Source organism: Ornithorhynchus anatinus, chromosome 2, assembly GCF_004115215.2.
Source record: "Ornithorhynchus anatinus isolate Pmale09 chromosome 2, mOrnAna1.pri.v4, whole genome shotgun sequence".
Classification (NCBI taxonomy): Eukaryota; Metazoa; Chordata; class Mammalia; order Monotremata; family Ornithorhynchidae; genus Ornithorhynchus; species Ornithorhynchus anatinus.
In genome coordinates this window covers 80,277,690-80,297,021 of record NC_041729.1, presented here as the reverse complement: position 1 = coordinate 80,297,021, position 19,332 = coordinate 80,277,690, and the positions used below count along the sequence as shown (strand labels likewise).

Sequence of the window (19,332 nt, the reverse complement as noted above, 5' to 3'; positions counted from 1 at the left end):
AATAAATCCTACTACTACTTGTTTCTCTGACATTTCTTTGATAATTCTTTGATGTTTTTCAGTAATAATTAGCAAGCTATTGTACTGCATAAAACGGTTTCCAATAAACATTGAATTTTTAAAACTGTAAACAGTTCCTACTGCATTGTCAATGACAGGCTGATAGTAGGGTTTCCACAATATCCAATCATTTTCCTGAAACAGAATTTCACCCAGAGCGCCATTGCAATGAAAACTATTCTGAGCCAATAGACTGCCACATATAGGAAGTAGGATCCTCTATTCTTCCAGTTCAAGCAATGAAAAAGCATGTTGAGCAGAAATGATGAAACTTTTTCTTGACATTTCACACAAGGCAAACAACCTCCAAGCCCATCCTCCGGACTGAATCTTTAATCCAGCAGCAAGCACTGCAAAAAGCAGCAGAAATCCGACAGTTTCGCCAATATCGAGACAAGGTCCTTGAGCAAAGGGAATATGAGCAGGCAGCCCGCAGTGAGTTAAAGGAAAAGGTCCTGGAAATGTACGAGGATCTGCAGGTAACAATGCACCACACGTGCAAATTTTAGTATACCCAAACCTTTGTTTAAACATTGAATTTTTTTCATTTAATTTTCCTTTTGCACAATATAATTGTATTCGTTTTTTCCATAAACTGTCATGATAAGCTTTCAGTAATGCACATATATTCAAGGATTCCTCTCCAAGTTATTCTTAGAATGACTGTGTTCAATTTATGGAGGCATCATGTAGTAAAGGTCCATAGAGGGTAAGGGAAGGCTTTGGACGAGCACCGGCATACCCTGGTTGGCTCAAGTACATCTAGTCACCGCAGCAGTGAGAACTGTGAAAACTGACAAAACGCGTGGGCCCGATGCCGTGATCCACTGAGACTCACAAGCACTGAGAGGACACATGCCCAAGTGCTTAGTACAGTGCTCTGCACACAGTAAAAACTTAATAAATATGATTGATTGACTGATTCATTGACACCCTGCCAAACTCTGACATGGGCCCTTCCACAGCATATGGACCACCGAGAAGTTTCCACAGGAGCTTGAAGGAGCCGCTCATGGCCTTGGGCCATTCCAATTTTCCCCACTCCCAGGACCCAAGTGCCTTCCCTCCTGGAGTGGGGGAAGTGGATGAAGCAGGGCCCATGTTTTACATATTACATGTTTTTTGTATATTTCTAGGTGCCTACGCAATGCTATGCACAAAGTAAGGCCTATGACAAATATTTTTGATATACAGATAGATATTTTTGACTGCACGTACCCAGAGTCCCAAGGTTGCTTGAGGTGAAAGCCCGGGAACACCAGCTGCAGAAGTAGTGCAGGGGACAGCAGAACCAGAACTTTACAGAACTTTCCGAGGCCCCTAAAAACATTTGAGACCACCTGGAGATGTGGACTCTGGGATAGAGGAAATGCTTTACAGACACAACACAGAAAAGCATCTAACAATATGCCATCATAGCTAAAAACTGGAAGGCAGCTGTGCCAATCAGACCAGCATAGCATACCATAATCAATAAAGGAGGGGCTTTTTTTGAACAAAAGCTTTGAGGGGATTGAGAGACATGCAGACATGGAAACAACACCAGCTGCTATAAACCAGAATCTTAGCAAAGAAAAACTCTTGTGCTGCACAGTGTGATTGGGACTGAAGGTCTCTCATTCATCTTTTCGTTCACACAAGCAGCCATCATTAAGAGTCACTGAAGCATCACTGATTGTGTCTACCCACTCCACTGTATCCTCCCAGGTTCTTAGAACTGTGTGATCTGCAAACAGTACCACTGATTAGAATACAAAGGACAACTGAACATAAATATGTACACAACATGAAATATTATTAATTCGTTAGGAAGGCCGCAGCCGTAGTGGTCACTGTGGCTCTGACCTTTGGACATCGAAGTGCAAGAAGCCTGAAAATCTGCTCTTCCCACTTGTGTAGCCTACAACTTTAATTTTCCATTCATCTCTGTCCTTGTCATCTATGTTGATTTTGTGTTTTTATTGTTTTATTTTTCCTTATGTATCTGTCCCCAGTTCCCTTTCCACCTTTATTCTTAACTCATGAGCCCCTTGAGGGCTAGGGGCTAGGGACTCTGTTTCTCACCTGTGTATTGTTTCCCAGCACTTAGTACGGTGACTTGCCTCCAGTATACCCTTAATAAAGACAATCATTACTAACTACATTACTAGAATTGAGCACCCACTGAGTGCATTTAGCTAAGCACTTGGGAATTACCAAACAAGTAAACAGCATGGTTTAGTGGAAAGAGCATGAGCCTGGGAGTCAGAGGACCTCGGTTCTAACCCCAGCCAGCTCTGCCAATTGCTTGCTGTGTGAATTTGGACATCACAACTTCTCTGTGCTTCAATTTTCCTGTTCTCCCTCCTACTTAGATTGTGAACCCCATGTGAGATAGTGACTGTGTCCAACCCAATTAACTTCTATTTACCCCAGCACTTAGAGTTTTTTACTTATAGTAAATGCTTAACAAATGCCATAAAAAAGTGGCATAATCACTACCAATAGGTAACTTATACTTTAATGGGTAGGACAGGCATAAATTATTTACAAATGGGGCAATCAAAATAAGTGACAGTGTATATTTGAGTGGATGGGTATACATAAGGTGCTAAGGGTGAATATAAGTTAGTACAGAAGGGCTAGAGATGGTTGATGGGTTTATACAATTTGAAATGCTGGGAAGAGGTGTTAGAGGGGGCAGACTTTGAATATTGGGAATGTGTGGAAGGTTCCAAGGCAGGGGAACAGTATGAGCGTGGAGATGCAGAGGGAATCAATCAATCAATAAATCTACACTGTACTAAGCACTTGGGAGAGTACAATACAACAATTAGCAGGCAAGTTCCCTACCCATAATGACCTTACAGTCAAGAAGGAAGAGTCAAGAATGAGAAAAAACTAGAAGATTGGCTTGGGAGAAGTGAAGAGGGGAGGAGAATAGCAGGTGAAGAGAGCAGATAGGTAAAGCGGAGAGCTTTGAATGCAGTTGTAGAAGGGTTGTTTTGGGATGCATTAGAAACATGGGGACACAGGAAAGGTTTTGTGTGCCAAACAAAACTTCAGGAATTGACCGTTGCAACATGAAAACTAAATTGGGAAAGGAGAGGCTGGAAGCTGGAAGACCAGAGATGAGGCCGAGTAAGCAAGGAGGCTGATAAGATTAGAGCTTGTATCACAGTGGTAGCCGTTTGGATGGAGAGGAAGACCGGGTTCCAGGAGATGCTGCTGTAGGTAGACCCGACCAGATCTTTCAGTAGATTGCAGGTGAGAATTGAAAGATAGTGAGAGGTTTAGGATAACAGGTTTCTAGGTCAAGGAAGATGGTGGTGTTATTGACTGATAGATAAAAGTGAGGAAGAATAGAATTTAGGAGGAAAGGTGAGTGGTTCAAGATGCCTGCTAGTTATGGTCTTAGTTACCAGAAGCAGCCTAGTGGAAAGAGCATGGGAAAGAGGCAGGAGAAGGCTTGGGTTATGATCCCAGCTCTGTCACTGGTTTGCTGTCTGACCCTGGACAAGTCAGTCAGCCTCTCTGGACCTCAGTTCCCTAATCTGTAAAAGGAGGGCAATACCTGCTCACCCTACATCTTAGCTTTTGCTCCTCAAGTAGGACAAGGACTGTGTATGACTGGTCTGAAAGCCCCTCTAGACTGTAAGCTTGTTGGGGGCAGGGAATGTGACTGTTTATTATAGTATTGTACTCTCCCTAGCACTTAGTACAGTACAATTCTGCACACAGTAAGTGCTCAATAAATATGATTGAATGAATGAATGGTCTTGTACCCACCTACTCATTGTGTCTCACTGTCACTTCTGTCTCCATCAACCCCTTAGTCATGCTCTCCCACCTGCCTGGAACTCTCTCCCCTTAACTCTCTGACAGGCCTCCACTTTACCCATCTTCAAAGTCCTATTAAAATCACATCTCCTCCAGGAATCCTTCCCTGATAAATCTCTCATCACTTCCATGCTATCTTGCCTCCTGACATGAATCCCTACCCACCAAGCACCTAGGCACTCATCCCACACCCACAGCAGTTATGTATTATTCTATGTTGCTTTCCCTTACTTGTAATTTCTTTAAATGTCTGTCCCCCCTCTATATCGTAAACTCCTCGAGAGGTATACTCCTCAAGAGCACGAATTGTATCTACTTACTTTGTTGCAGTCTCCCAAGCACTTAATAGAGCATTCTGCACATAGTAAGTAGCACTAAGTAACCACTGATTACACTTACCCCAGGGCTTAGAACAGTGCTTGGCACCATTAAGCATCTAATAAATACCATCCCTAACATTCATTCAAATCTTATTTATTGAGTGCGTTCACTGTGTGCAAAGCACTGTACTAAGTGCTTGGGAGAGTACAATATAACAACAGATATATTCCCTGCCTTCAATGAGTTCACAGCCTAGAGGGGAGACAGACATTAATATACATAAATAAATTACTGAAACATGCAATATATCCAAATGTTCCGTGGGGTTGGGAGGGAAGACGAATGAAGAGAGCAGGTCAGGACTATGCAGAAAGGAGGGGGAGAAGAGAGGAGGGCTTAGTAAGGGGAGTCTTCTTGAAGGAGTTGTGCCTTCAGTAAGGCTTTAAAGTGGGAGAGAGCAATTATCTGCCTGATATGAGGAGGGAATCTGTTCCAAGCCAGAGGTAGGATGTAGGCGAGAGGTCAGCGACAAGATAGGCGAGATCAAGATACAGTGAGAAGGTTAGTATTAGAGGAACGAAGTGTATGGGCTGGGTTGTAGTAGAAGAGTACTGAGGTGAGGTAGGAGGAGGCAAGGTGATTAAGTGCTTTAAAGCCAATGGTGAGGAGTTTTTGTTTGATGCAGAGGTGATGAGCAACCACTGGAGTTTCTTGAGGAGTGGGGAAACATGTTTTGAATGTTTATGAAGGAAAATGATCCAGGCAGTAGAATGGAGTATGGAGTGGAGTCGGGAGAGACAGGTGGTAGGGAGGTCAGCAAGGAGGCTGATACAATAATCAAGGTGGGATAGGATAAGTGCTTGCATTAATGTGGTAGCAGTTTGGATGGAGAGGAAGGAGTGGATTTTACTGATTTGCGGATTTTAGTGGATTTTAACTTACCAAATGTTGTTTGAGAAATGTACAACTAAAACACTTGTCATCATAATAATTTGATCAATCAAATTCAGTCCTGGGAGGGCAAAATTTCCTACCTCCTTGTCCCCTCTCCAAGAGTCCATTTGCCCCTGGGGCAGCAGCCTGGGTGGGAAGGGGTTGGGAAACAGGACAGGGGAGGCAGCCGGTATTCTGGTTAGAAATGTATTTTTTATGTTCAGCCACTGGCATAGCTGAATTGGGGCTATGCTACTACTAGTACAGAATGCTCTCCCAAACATTCTCCCCAACCCTGGGCATCAACGTGCTACTTCTGCTCCATAGGGCTCAAATGCACAGAGTATTATATGGTATAATACAAATGAATGGGACAGGAGAAATGTTAAAATAGAGGCTCCAGGTGGGATATTGGACCAAGACAGTCAATTGATTCGAGAGTCTGGATACCAGTAGGGAACAGGCAAATGGACTGGTGTCCTTTTCCTGCATTCATTCCCCGCAATTCTTTCCATAGGAATCCCTAGATGAAGCCCGAGCAAGGGTTTTCACTGCTCGAGAGTCGTACAGAAGTAAGCTTCTTGAAGCGGAGCTCAAAAAACAAGAAGTACTGGCAGCTGAAGAAGCAGCACTTCAAGCAGAGCAGGAGAGGAAGAGCCCAGATGCTCAGAGAAAAAAGCAAGGAAAAGGCTCAGGAAAAAAAAAGTAACTCTGTCAATGCAACCATTGTCATTATTCAGAAGAAGAAAAACACCTCACAGGGTAACAATTTTTTTGGCATTTTAATAAGGTTGAGAAAATAGAAAGCACAATTGTTTTTGTGTGACAGTCCATAATCTGCCTTGGGCTTTTTCTCTTAGTACTTGCATTTTTATAGTTTGGGTATTTTTAAATCTAGTGTTCATAATTATTTTAACTTTATAAGTAACATAATTGTATGTGGCAGAAATTGGGCTCTCAGCAGTCATACTGCCTTATTTCATTCTCACTGTAAACCAAAGTTGGAAACATGTAACTTTGAAAGCAGTCAACAACTGTTTGTGAAACAAGATAATTTTTAAAAATGGTGAAAAATCATAATTTTTAAAAGAGATTTACTAGTATTTAAGAAATCTTGTTCAACTTCATGGAAATTTCTTTAACAATTCAATTAAATATTTATACACATCTATTCATGAGAATCTGATTAAATGCATTGGGTAAAGCCCTCCATCTTGTGGAGGGGCAGAATGGTTGTTGGAAATCAACACAGTGCTTTACACATAGTAAGCGCTTAACAATACCAAACAAACAAAAAAACACCGCACCTTGCCGGCCTTCACAAGAGCAAAGTGTCTCCTCTCACTTTACACTGGGACTATAGGACCAGATGACCGAACCATGTATCTTCAGGATAAGTAATGCAAGGCAACTTAGCTGGACACTATAGAGGACAAAGCTGCAGGGAGAGGGAAAGAAAGAAGGAAACTTTTTTGGAGTGGTATTTTTTAAGCACTTACTATGTGCCAGGCACATAGTAGATACAAGGTTGAGGTAGATACAACGTTGGACACAGTCCATCCCACTTAGGGCTCACAGTCCTAATCCCCTGTTTTACAAATGAGGAAACTGAGTCACAGAGAAGTAAAGTGACCTGCCCAAGATCAGACAGCAGACAAGTGGTGGAACCAGGATAAGAACCAGGTCCTCTGACTCCCAGGTCCATGCTCTTTCCCCTAAAGATGCAGTAGCTATGATTATGTCAGGTCAGCGTCTAGTGGTGTGTCCTGTTACTCCATGTTTCTGCTGGGGAGGAAATTACAGCCCTCCCCAAAGCTTATTTTTGAAAGGCTTGTGGCAGCTATGTCAGAGGACGTCAAACCCAGACAGTAAGTCTGAGCTGGAATCCAGGGCTGTCATCAGGCTGTGTGATCTGAGGCCAAAATTCAAGTGCCACTGTTCCTGCATCACATGGCCCTAACATGTGATGTTGCATGCAGAGCGAAGCAAAACAGTGATTTTCCCCAAATTAGTCACTCTTCCCACAGCCACCCTAACCCTACCCCAGTCCCCAGCTTTGGGCCGCAGAGAATGCAATGTTTAGGACCTAGCTGGGTTCCTCCTGAAGCAGTAGCTCCGGCCTCTGAGGTCATCATCCTGGGTCTGCTTCCTCCCTTGCCCCCCATCTGCAACCCATTGCTTTCTGTTCCCTGTTATGCACTGGGAACAGAGGCAAAGTCCAGACCATGGGGCAGCAGAGTCTGTCTGGGCTTAGCTCAGAACTCAGAGCTCTGGACCATTGGGAACAGAGGCTGTGGGTGGCAGATCCACCATCCATGCTCTCTCTCCAACCGCAGGGACCAGACCAGAGTGGGCTGGGGGAGGGTGACGATGGACCCTGAGCCACAGAATTTCATCAGTCAACACTGCCACTTCTGACCGTATTCATACCCATCTTCAAAACTCAGGTGTAGACATATTCTTAATCATTTGAACTTGTTGGAAATGTTGTATTATACTTTCCCCAAATAGAGTGTAAATTCCTTGTGGGTAGGCAATGGATCACTTCTTTATTTCTGCCTTTTCTGAGTGCCTCCATTAGTGCAGTGCACCAAGTGGGCATTTAATAAATAGTTATTCTCTCTTCCCAGGACTTCTTACCAAGTCAGGGAATTGGGCAGGGTTGGTCTGTTAGCCAGGCAGGACAAGGCAGATTCCAGCACTTAGAACAGTGCTTGGCACATAGTAATCGCTTAACAAATAAATTACAAATACCATTATTTTTATATTAGAAAGCATAGAATCCTACCCCCAGGAGATTCTTCAGAAAGCTTTTTTTGAACGTTTCTTCAGGAAGCAGCATGGCCTGGGAAGCAGCATGGGCTAGTGTAAAGAGATAGACTTGGGAGTCAGAGGACCTGGGTTCTAATCCTGGTTCTGCCAAAGTTTGCTGTGGGACCTTGAGCAAGTCACTTAACTTATCTGTGTCTCAGTTTTCCTGTTCTCCTTCTCTCTACTTGGATGTGACATTGCTAATTGGATGTCCCACCATCATCTCAAAATTAACATCTAAAACAGAATTCCTTATCTTTCCATCCAAACCTTGCTCTTCTCCTGACTTTCCCATCCCTGAAGATGGCAGCACCATCCTTCCTGTCTCATAAGCCTGTAACCTTGGCATTATCTTTGACTCCTCTGTCTCATTCAATCCTCATATTCGATCCATCACTAAATCCTGTCGGGATTTAATTTCATCTCTGTTTTGCCACTTGTCAGCCATGTGACTTTTGGCAATTTGCTTAACTTCTCTGTGCCTCAGTTAACTCATCTGTGAAGTGGGGATCAAGACTATAAGCTCCATGTGGGTCAACCTGATTATCTTATATCTACCCTGGTGCTTAGAACTGTGCTTGGCACATAGTAAATGCTTAACAAATACCATCATCATCACATCACTAAAATCTGCGCTTTCCTCTCCATCCAAATTATTCCAAGCACTAATCCTATCCCGCCATGATTACTGTATCAGCCTCTTTGCTGACCTCCCTGCCTCCTGTCTCTCCCCACTCCAGTCCATACTTCACCCTACTGCCTGGTTCATTTTTCTACAAAAACATTCCCATTCGTGTTTCCCCACTCTTCAAGAAACTCTAGTGGTTGCCCATCCTCCTCTGCATCAAGCAGAAACTTCTTACCATTGGCTTTAAAGCACTCAATCATCTTGTCCCCGCCTGCCTCACCTCACTACTTTCCTACTACAACCCAGTCCACACACTTCACTCTTCTAATGCTAACCTTCTTACTATACCTCGATCTTGTCTATCTCACTCCCCACCCTCTAGTCCACATCCTATTTCTGGCCTGGAACACCCTCCCTTCTCATATGCGACAGACAATTACTCTCCCCAACTTCCAAAACTTATTGAAAGCACATCTCTTCCAAGAAGCCTTCCCTGACTAAGCCCTCCTTTCGTCTCCCTTCTGTGTTGCCCTAACTTGCTCCCTTTATTCATCCCCTCCCCCCAGTCCCACAGCACTTATGTACAGATCTGTAATTTTATTTATTTATACTGTCTCCCTCCCCCTCTGGTAAGCTCATTGTGGGCAGAGAATGTGTCTGTTATAGTGTTATATTGTATTCTCCCTAGTGCTTAGCACAGTGTTCTACACATAGTAAGGACTCAATAAATACGATTGACTTATTCCTACCTAGCCTGTGAGCCCTTTGCGGGACAGACACTGTGTTCAACCTAATCAACTTGTATCTACCCCAGCACTTAGAATAGTGTTTGACACACAGTAAGCATTTAACAAATACTATTAAAAAAAAATTCAGCCAAATTGGCTCTACTATCGCTTAAGGTTTGGATCAGTCAATCACTTGTATTCATTAAGTGTTTACAGTGTGCAAACTAAGCACTTGGGAGAGTTCAGTATAACAGAATTGGAAGACACATTCTCTGTCCACAAGGAGATTACAGTCAAGGAGAGGAAACTAAAATAAATTACAAGTATGTACAAAGTGCCATGGGACTGAGGGTGGGGTGCATGTAGGGTGCAAATCTAAATGCAAGTGGGAGAGAATAGGGGACACCAAAGGAGAGGGAGTAAGGGAAATGAGGGCTAATTTGGAGAAGATGTAATTTTAATAAGGCTTTGGATACATTAAATGAATAAAAATCAATCATTGGCATCTATTGATCACTTACCATGTTCAGAACACTGTACTTAGCACTTGAGAAAGTACCGTAAAACACAGTTGTTAGATGCAACCCCTGCCTACAGTGAGCTTACATCCACAAGGGAAGACAGACGTTAAAATGCATTTCAGAAAAGGGAGTAGTGCAGTATAAGGATACATACATAAGTGCTCTGGGGCTGGGATACTAACATACCTAAGGGCGACACAGTCAAATGCATAGTGGATGCCGAGGGGAGGGCAAATGGGGAAATAAAAAAATTTAAGGTACTTTTAAGCTACATGCCAAGCATTTGTGCTAAACACAGGGGTAGATACAAGTTAATCAGGTTGGACCCAATCCATTTCTCACTTGGTGGCTCACAGTAGGATTAAATAGGAGAGAATAGGATTTAATCTCCATTTTATAACTAAAGTAACTGAGGCACAGAGAAGTGAAGTGACTTGCCCAAGTTCACACAGCAGACATGTGGCAGAGCCAGTATTAGGACCCAGGGTCTCTCCAGGCCCATTCTCTATCCACTAAGCCATGCTGCTTCACTATATACAAGAGCTTAGTCAGGGCTGGCTGGTTTTCAGCCCAATGATTAATGGTTATTATTAGTTGCACAACAATTGTTCAGTTAATTTCAGGTACTTTGAATTCTTCCTTGAGCCCATACATCACCTGGTTTTTCAGCCAGGTGGCAAACAGGGACAGAACTGGGTGAGAGAAAAACAGATGAGTGCGGTTCTCCAGTTTCTGGGAAAGGTGAATTTCTCTGGCTCACACTGATAAAGCTTTTTACTGAATAGCAATGAGCATTCTAATGGGTTTTTAAATTTTATTTTGATTTCATTCTGCAGGCCAATTACCTGTTGCCTCAAACTATAAAACAGATTTTTCTTCATTACGTTAAGTTACTTTCAATCACATGTATGTTTTTGTCATACAGTTTTCATTACATACTCAATATCTGATGTAAGGAGAAGAGCTTCAGGATAAACAAAAAGTGTTTTACACATTTTTAAATATATTACAGATGGCAGCATTTCACCACAAAATGTTTGTCTTCTGGAAATGAGCATACTACATTACTTGCATAATTGTTCCACTTTTTTTCCATAGATTTTGTAACATTGAAACAGGGCTGATGATATTATATGGGTCATATAAAAATTAAATCTAGCACTTAGGACAGTAAGAAAAAGAGTGGCAGAAAGTTTCCTTCTCTTTCACTCTCCCAAGTGTGGCATACAATAGTACTCAGTGAATTAACTCATCCTCCTCCTTTCTCCTTTCCCTCTGGAGTAGTGAGCAGCACGTGTGGCTCTCAATGAAGAACCCCCAATCCCCCACTGCATGCATGTCTCTGCTGCATTATTGCATCCCAACCCTTCTGCTTGTCCTTCTCCCCTGTCACACACCTCTGTCTCTGTTGAGAATTGTGTAGTTCAAAAACAAATCTTTCATTTCCTTCCCAAAAATGAGGTTGTGGCCATTAGGGTTATAAGCGTCTTTCGATCTATCGATGATATTTATTGAGCGCTTACTGTGTGCAGAGCACTGTACTAGGTGTTTGGGAAGGTACAATACAGAATTGGTAGACATAATCCCTGCCCTCAAAGAGTTTATGGTCTACAGAGACATTACAGTCTACAGTCCCTTGAGGGCAGGAATTGCATCTACCAACTCCACTGTACTATATTCATCCCAGCACTTAGTTCAGTGCTCTGCACAAAGTAAGCGCTCAGTAAATAAAATTGATTCATTGCTTGAGAGTAAATACAGCTTTAAATACAACACTCCTTACCAGTGTGTGATTTTTTTCCCTAATTTGGGCATGTTCTGAGCATACTCCAACCTGGAAATAGAAGCCTAAGCTTTCAATGTGGACAAAAAGCAACAAGCAGCAGGCAATTGCAAGAAAGCAACCAATTTCTCTGGACCAGTACCAATTTTGAAAAATTAGTGGCTTTTTTAACCACCATTAAGGAGCTACAAAATTCTGGGGCCATAGGACAGCCTATACACAGAGGAAGGGTTAGGTCAATTTAGATAAATGTATATAACCCCATACAATATGAAAGCGAGTGGGGAGGGGATTAGGGTGGGCTCAAAGACGTTGGTATTGCATAGGGATCATAGGCTGATTAATCAAAGAAAAGATGAGTTTTAGTAGTTTAAGATCTGAATTCACTTTTTACTCCATTCTGAGTTTTATATTCTTTTCCATTAAATGCAAGCACATTGCAAACACTTACATTTAACCTTTGTCAAAACCAACACAATTCTGATTCTCTATTGTGACTTCAAGGTGAATAATTCAAGAACTCTTTACCTTTTTTCACATGATGGCAAAAAGAGAAAGGAAGCTTTGCTAATACTATTTTTTTATGTTATGGATTATATACTTTGTTATAATCTTGGGTCATTCAATAATCAATCAGTGCTATTTATTGAGGTGTTACTATGTGCAGAGCACAGTATTAAGTGCTTTGGAGAGTACTATAAGTATCAAAGACTGGAAACTGATCCTCAGGACAGCCTTGGTAAAGATCAAAATGTAGTCACATGATTTCTGGAATTTAGACACTCTTGTCCTTGAGTTCTAATTTTTATAGAATTTTTATAGCACCTCACATTCAAAATGTCCAAAATAGAACTCCTAATCTTTCCCCCTAGAGCCCCTCCTCCCTCTGAATTTTAATTTGTCAACAACCCCACCATCATCGCTTTCCCTGAAACCCACAACTCCTCACTGACATTGAACTCTCACATTCAGTCCTACCATTTTTTCCTACACAACATCTACCAGATTGACCCTGTCCTCTCCCTCCATTAGTACAAACTCTGGCCTTCTCATGGCTGGATTATTTCACTAGCCTCATTACTGGTCTCTCAGGCTCCAACCTCTCCTCTGGTCAGTCCATACTCCCTGCTGCTGCATGCATCATCTTCCTAAAGCATCATTTGGCCCATATCTCGCAATCAATCAATCAATTGTATTTATTCATCCATTCAGTCATATTTATTGAGCGCTTACTCTGTGCAGAGCACTGTACTAAGCCATTTATTGAGTGCTTACTGTGTGCAGAGCACTGTTGTAAGCACTTGGAAAAGTAAAATATAACAATACAACAGATACATTCTCTGCCCACACTGAGCTTACATTCTAGAAGGGGAGACTCTTCTCCTTAAAACCCTCTACTGGCTTCCTGTGTGCTTCTGCACCAAACAGTAACTCCTCACAGTCAGCTTCAAGACTCCCCAGGCTTACGTAACTGTTCTCAGTTTGGCTAGTGGAAAGAGCACAAGCCTCGGAGTCAGAGGATCTTGGTTCTAATCCTGGCTTTGCCACTTGCCTGCCTTGTGATCTTGGGCAAGTTACTTAACCTCCCTGGGCCTCAGTTTCATCACCTGTAAAATCGGGATTAAATACCAGTTCTTCCTCTCTTTTAGTCTGTGAACTTCATTTGGGACACCTGTTATGTGACCTTGGACAAGTCACTGAACTTCTGTGTCCTCTCTCCTACTTAGACTGTGAGCCCCATGGATGACAGGGATTGTGTCTGATCTGATTATCTTACATCTACTCTAGTGCTTAGAACAGTGCTTGGCACAGAGTAAGTGTTTAAAAAAATGTTATTAATTATTATTATATCTATACTAGTAGTTAGTGCAGTGTTTGGCACATAATCACTTAAATGCAATAATAATAATAATACAATAAATATTTATTTGCTGTCTTAGCTGCTCCCTAGTCAACCTTCTTGCTGCATTTTGCCCTTGACTCTCCCACCTCTGTCCCCTCACTTTTGCTGTTACTCTAGAACTGGAACTCCCTTCCTCCTGACATGAGACAGACCACAGCTCTCCTCACATTCAATCCTTTGAAAGTTTCCTCCAAGTTTCCTCCAATTGATTTCCCAGCACCCTGAGTCACATCATCCTTTAGCCAACTCTAGCACCTACAAATTAAAAGACAGCCACCTTCACACTAATTGTGTACTTAAAAATTATTTATTTTAACCAGTCTAGTTCTAGGTCATAATTTTCATGTTTGTCTCCTGCTTTTCAGTGTAAGCAGGAAACATGGCTCTTGCATTTCCCAAATGTCTAGTACTGTGCCCTGCTCCAAGTGGGCTCTCAATAAATGCTGCTACTCCTACCTTTTTCTGAGAAGCACAAAACAGTGCATAATATTTCACTGCCTCATTCATCCTCAAAGTAACAATAATGTGGTATGTTAAAATGTCTGTTGGTTACCTCAAGAAAAATAAAATTCTTCTCGTGTTGAGAAAAATAATTCATTACATTTATTTTTATGGCTATGATGGCTCTTTTGACCAGACCATATCAAATCATTTAATGTCCAACATTCCAGGGATTGTTCTCCCTACTACTGTTAGACTTTGTGCCACCAAACTGCAATGATGAAACTTAGCGAATGTGTCTCAAGGATTCATCTGAAGACCCAAGGCAAAGTGCAAGACACAAGTGAGGAAGAGGTGTGGTCCTTGCCCTCAAGGAGCTTACAGCCCAGACCTGGGAGACAGAAGGACCTGGGTTCTAGTCCCGGTTCTGCTACTTGTCTACTATGTGACCTTGGACAAGTCACTTCACTTCTCTGTGACTTAGTTACCTCATCTCTACAGTGGCACATAGTAAGCACTTAAGAAATTCCATTTAAAAAATCCCCAAAACCCTATCTGGAGAGACCAGCAGAAACAAGAGCGACATCTCACTGCTAGCCCCATGGGGCCTGACCATTCCTGAAATTGCTCAGGACTGCCTGAGCTTTAGAGGCAGCAATGAGGGAGGGAACAGCCCAAAATCTGCCCACTGAAGTATAAATGAGAGTCCTGGATAAGACTCAAAGCTAGCCCAGAGGAATAATAATAATAATAATTACAATAGTATTTGTTACTAGCACTCTGTACCAAGCACTCTGCCAAGAGCACAAGCAGATACAAGATAATCAATTGGACACAGGCTCTGTCCCACATGGTGCCCCAGTCCAAGTATGTAAAATACTGGGTTTCCTCAGGGCTTAAGTTGTAACAGACAGCATTCCAGACACAGAATGTCAAACATCAAGCCTGGGGGGTTAGAGAGATGGCAACAAATTAAACATTAGATTGGTCTGTCTGGACCAATTATTGGTTTATCAATGTCAATCATACTTATTGATCACTTACTCTGTACAGAACACTGTATTAAGCACTTGGGAGAATACATTATAATAGAGTAGGCAGACACGTTCCCTGTCCATAATTAACTTATAGTCTAGAGAGTGACAGACATAAATACAAATGAATAAATGATTAATATATACATAAGTGCTGTAGGGCAGAGGGAGGGGTGAATGAAGGTTGCAAATCCAAGTGCAAGGATGATTGAGAAGGCAGTGGGAGAAGGGGAAATGAGGGCTTAGTTGGGGAAGACCTCTTGGGAGATATGCTTTTAATAAAGCTTTGAAGGTGGGGAGTGTGATTATCTGTTGGATTTGAAAAGGGAGGCCATTCGAGGCCAGAGACAGGACATGGACAAGGGGTTGGTGATGAGATAGACGAGATCGAGGTACAGGGAGTAGGTTGGTATGAGAGTGAAATATGTGGGATATGTTGAAGTAGCAAATCAGGGAGGTAAGATAGGAGGGGGCAAGCTTATTGAGTGCTTTAAAGGTGCTTTAAAGCTAATATTAGGAGCTTCTGTTTGATGCAGAGATGGATGGGCAACTCTTGGAGGGTCTTGAGAAGTGCATGAACTCGGACTGAATTGTGCTGTAGAATGATGCTGAGGGCATCAGAGTGAAATTTGGACTGGAGGGGGAGAGACAGGAGGCAGGGAAGTCGGCAAGGAGGCTAATGCAGTAATCAAGGCAGGATAGGATAAGTGCTTGGATTAATATGTTAGCAGTTTGGATGTAGAGGCAAGGGTGGATTTTGGGTTGAATGAGAAATGAGTCGAGGATAACACCAACGTTACAGGCTTGTGAGACAGGGAGGATGGTGGTGCTGATAAAGCGAGGCCTGCCCTTTGCAGATCCCAGACAAAAACAGATTTCTCTCCTGGAAAAATTCCCTCCAAAGAGCCTGAAATTCTGGTTTATCTGGTGTGAGAAGGGTCAGTGACTGGGAGAAGACAGCAGGTGGCAGCCAAATGCTAACCGATTTTGGGTTCCACAGACATGAGCCAGACTGTTCCTTGAGTGGGTGACTATGAAGCCAAGAGATCCCCCCCACCTGTGGGACTTTTTAAATGGGGTTTTTGTGGAGGGAAGTGAGGCCTCTTTAATGATTTCCCAAGATCTTTAGGATGAAATACAATATTTATGATATTTATCCTAAAAGTTTCCTTTATTTAACACCAGCTCCTTTGAGCAGTCTTAAACGAGGGCATGTAGATGTTTCTTTTGGCCTCAGACAGGATGAAAAACTTATGGAGGGGAGGCACTCTGACCAGGTTTTACTCAGCCTCCCTCAGAAATTCTGATTGGTTAGAGAAGCAGCGTGGTTTAGTGGAAAGAGCACAGGTCTGGGAGTCAGAGGATGTGGGTTCTAATCCCAGCTCTACCATGTGTCTGCTGCATGACCTTGGGGAAGTGACTTAACTTCTCTGTGCCTCAGTTGCCTCAGTTAGAAAATGGGGATTAAGACTTGTGATCCCCTTGTGGGACAGGGATTATGTCCAACCTGATTACTTTGCATCTACTTTAGCACATCATTTTCTTTTTTATGGTATTAAGTGCTTATTATGTGCCAGTCACTGCCCTAAGCGCTGGAATAAATACAAGATATAGTCATGTACCACGTGGGGCCCACAACCTTAATCCCCATTTTACAGATGAGGTAACTGAGGCACAGAGAAGTTAAGTGACTTGTCCAAGGTCACACAACAGACAAGTGGGGAAGCCAGGATTAGAACCCAGATCACTCTGATTCCCAGGCCCATGCTCTATCCACTAAGCCACCTTGCTTCTTCCAGTTCACATAAAACTATTTCACTTATGTTCACATCTTTATTCTCTGCCATTCCTCCTATCTGCAGTCTATTTTTGTGCCTGACTCCCCGTTCAAACTGTAGCTTCTTGAGGGCAGAGATCATGTCTACCAACTCAATTGTATTGTATTCTCCCAAGAGGTTGGTACAATGCTCTGCAAAAAGCCAACACTCAATAAATAGCATTGATGGATTGATTTTAGCTTCTGGGACAGCTAGCTAGCTACCATTGCTAATTAAACATGTGGGGACTGCCAGGAAATGGGCTGCCAGTGTTGAAGGGGCTGCTTCAGGTAGTTTTGGGTTCTCTCTGTCAGCGGCAGCAATGGAGAGAAGAATCTCCTCATTCCCTCAGGTAAACTTCTTTGTCCTTTTCACTTATAAATGTTTAATGTGGAAAGGATCTTTGGTCTACTTTTATTCCTGCTACCCTATAGGGGAGAATAAACTCTGGGTCAAGAGAAACAAACTGTAATTTCATACCAACTCTATTGTATTGTACTCTCCCAAATGCAGTTCTCTGCAGACAGGAAGCACCTAATAGTTACCACTGATGAAATGGAATTAGATTCTCATTTTTTCTTAAGGAAAACGTGTGCCGATTGTGCTCCGGGGGAAGGTACAGAAGTACCTGATGGGTTGTGCCTACCTGGGAGACCAAATCAAAGTGTGAAATGGCCCGGCACCCCCAAGCTAAGCAACAATCATCCATGAATGTTTTCTCATGAAGACCCCATTCCCTCCCTTTCTCATCCATCTGATTTCATCGCTCCCCTCAATTCTCATCATCCCATGCCATCTCCCAATATACTTACATACACACGCTCACACACACACACCCACACACACATTCAGATTGTAAAGACACACACAGCAGAAAGATTAAGATCGACATTTTAAGATTCAAACATATCCAGAGACTTGATTGTCAAAAATGTGTACGTGTCTGACATCACTATCGCTCTTCTCCATCATTCTTTCCATCTTACTCTCTCTTTGCAGCCTCTTTCCTTTTTTTAAAATTTAGCTTCTCTATGGACATTCAGATATCCCAATATCCTCCACAGCATATGACCCTCAATCTGGCTATTTGCTGCTCTTCCAGCTATATTGCTTTTATTTTAAGTTACACTGAAGCAACATGGCATAGTGCTGCTATGTAGTTATATAGAGCATGGGCCTGGGAGTCAGAAGGTCATGGATTCTAATCCTGGCTCTGCCACTTGTCTGCTGTGTGACCTTGAGCAAGTCACTTCACTTCTCTGGGCCTGAGCTACCTCATCTGTAAAATGGGGATTGATAATAATGTTGGTATTTGTTAAGCGCTTACTATGTGCAGAGCACTGTTCTAAGCGCTGGGGCAGATACAGGATCATCAGTTTGTCCCACGTGAGGCTCAAAGATAATCCCCATTTTACAGATGAGGTAACTGAGGCACAGAGAAGTTAAGTGACTTGCCCACAGTCACACAGCTGACAAGTGGCAGAGCCAGGAGTCGAACCCATGACCTCTGATTCTGAAGCCCACGCTCTTTTCACTGAGCCACACTGCACACTGCTTCTCAGATTGAGACTGAGCTTCACATGGGACAGGGATTGTGTCCAACTCAGTTTGCTTGTATCCACTCCAGCGCTTAATACAGTGCCTGGCACATAATACACACTTAACAAATACCATTATTATTATTATTATGTGACCTAAAACAGCTTAATCACCAGAATCTTCCTTCAGCTTCCACAAGGCACATTTTCAACTTACTGTCAGCATCATGAAACTAACATACAAAGTGCCCAGAAAACAATTTAACCACTAGAAGTCCAAAGGGAGGTTCACATTGCATCCTAGGGTTAGAAGGAAGGGGGGTGGAGAGGGAGAGAGAAAAAATGCAGGATGGAAGTGTTTGAAGAAATGGCATCCATTTCTGTTTCCTTTTGTGGGAAGGGCAGGGTCCATGTCACCACTGTCACTCATTCCCTAATTGAGGGATTTCATCCCATCATCAAAATGGAGAGAGAGAGAACCTTGGTGCAATACCATTTCACTTCTCTTCCAGTCCTTCAGATCATAAGCTCTCTGTGGGAAAGGAGAGTTCTACTGAGGCTGTTGTGTTGTACTCTTCCAACACTTAGTACAGTAGAATATTCCAACCCCCAAATTGATTCCAGATATTGTCCATGTAGAGGTTATTTTGGTCATTTAAGTAAGCGCTCAATAAATGCCACTGATTGGAAATTTGCACAGTGAAATTCCCTCCAAAGACTGAATTTTTCCACTTCATTAGTGCTAGCTTGACAACTCCAATAGGAAAGGCGTGGAAACCAAATAGCTAAAATACAGGAAAGGGACACTGTTGTATTCAGATAGAATTGTTTTGGTTCATGGAGCTTATTTAATCAATGGTTAGAATGTCATAAAGCCAACTTCCAAGGAGAACATGGATCTGTCAGAGGGACTGGAAGTACAACTTGATTCGTTAGAGAGAGAAGAATAGTGCATGTGATTTACACAGCCAAGGGAATTTAGGTAATCAGTGTAA

The 19,332-nt window shown here is 42.5% G+C and overlaps 1 protein-coding gene across 4 annotated transcripts in view; it reads left to right on the top strand.

The window, feature by feature from the left end:
• Positions 1 to 6,304, top strand: part of ADGB (androglobin) — a 178,074-nt gene extending 171,770 nt beyond the window's left edge. For 2 of the 4 annotated variants that reach the window (XM_039911155.1, XM_039911153.1), the window contains one exon: positions 5,651 to 5,863. In XM_039911155.1, the coding sequence (XP_039767089.1) occupies positions 5,651 to 5,664 (14 nt within the window). In that variant the 3' untranslated portion in view covers positions 5,665 to 5,863. Of the gene's footprint in view, positions 1 to 355; positions 540 to 5,650 lie in introns of those variants that run through there. The other 2 variants (XM_029058720.2, XM_039911154.1) reach the window with 2 other exon arrangements.
• Positions 6,305 to 19,332: the final 13,028 nt, after the last annotated feature.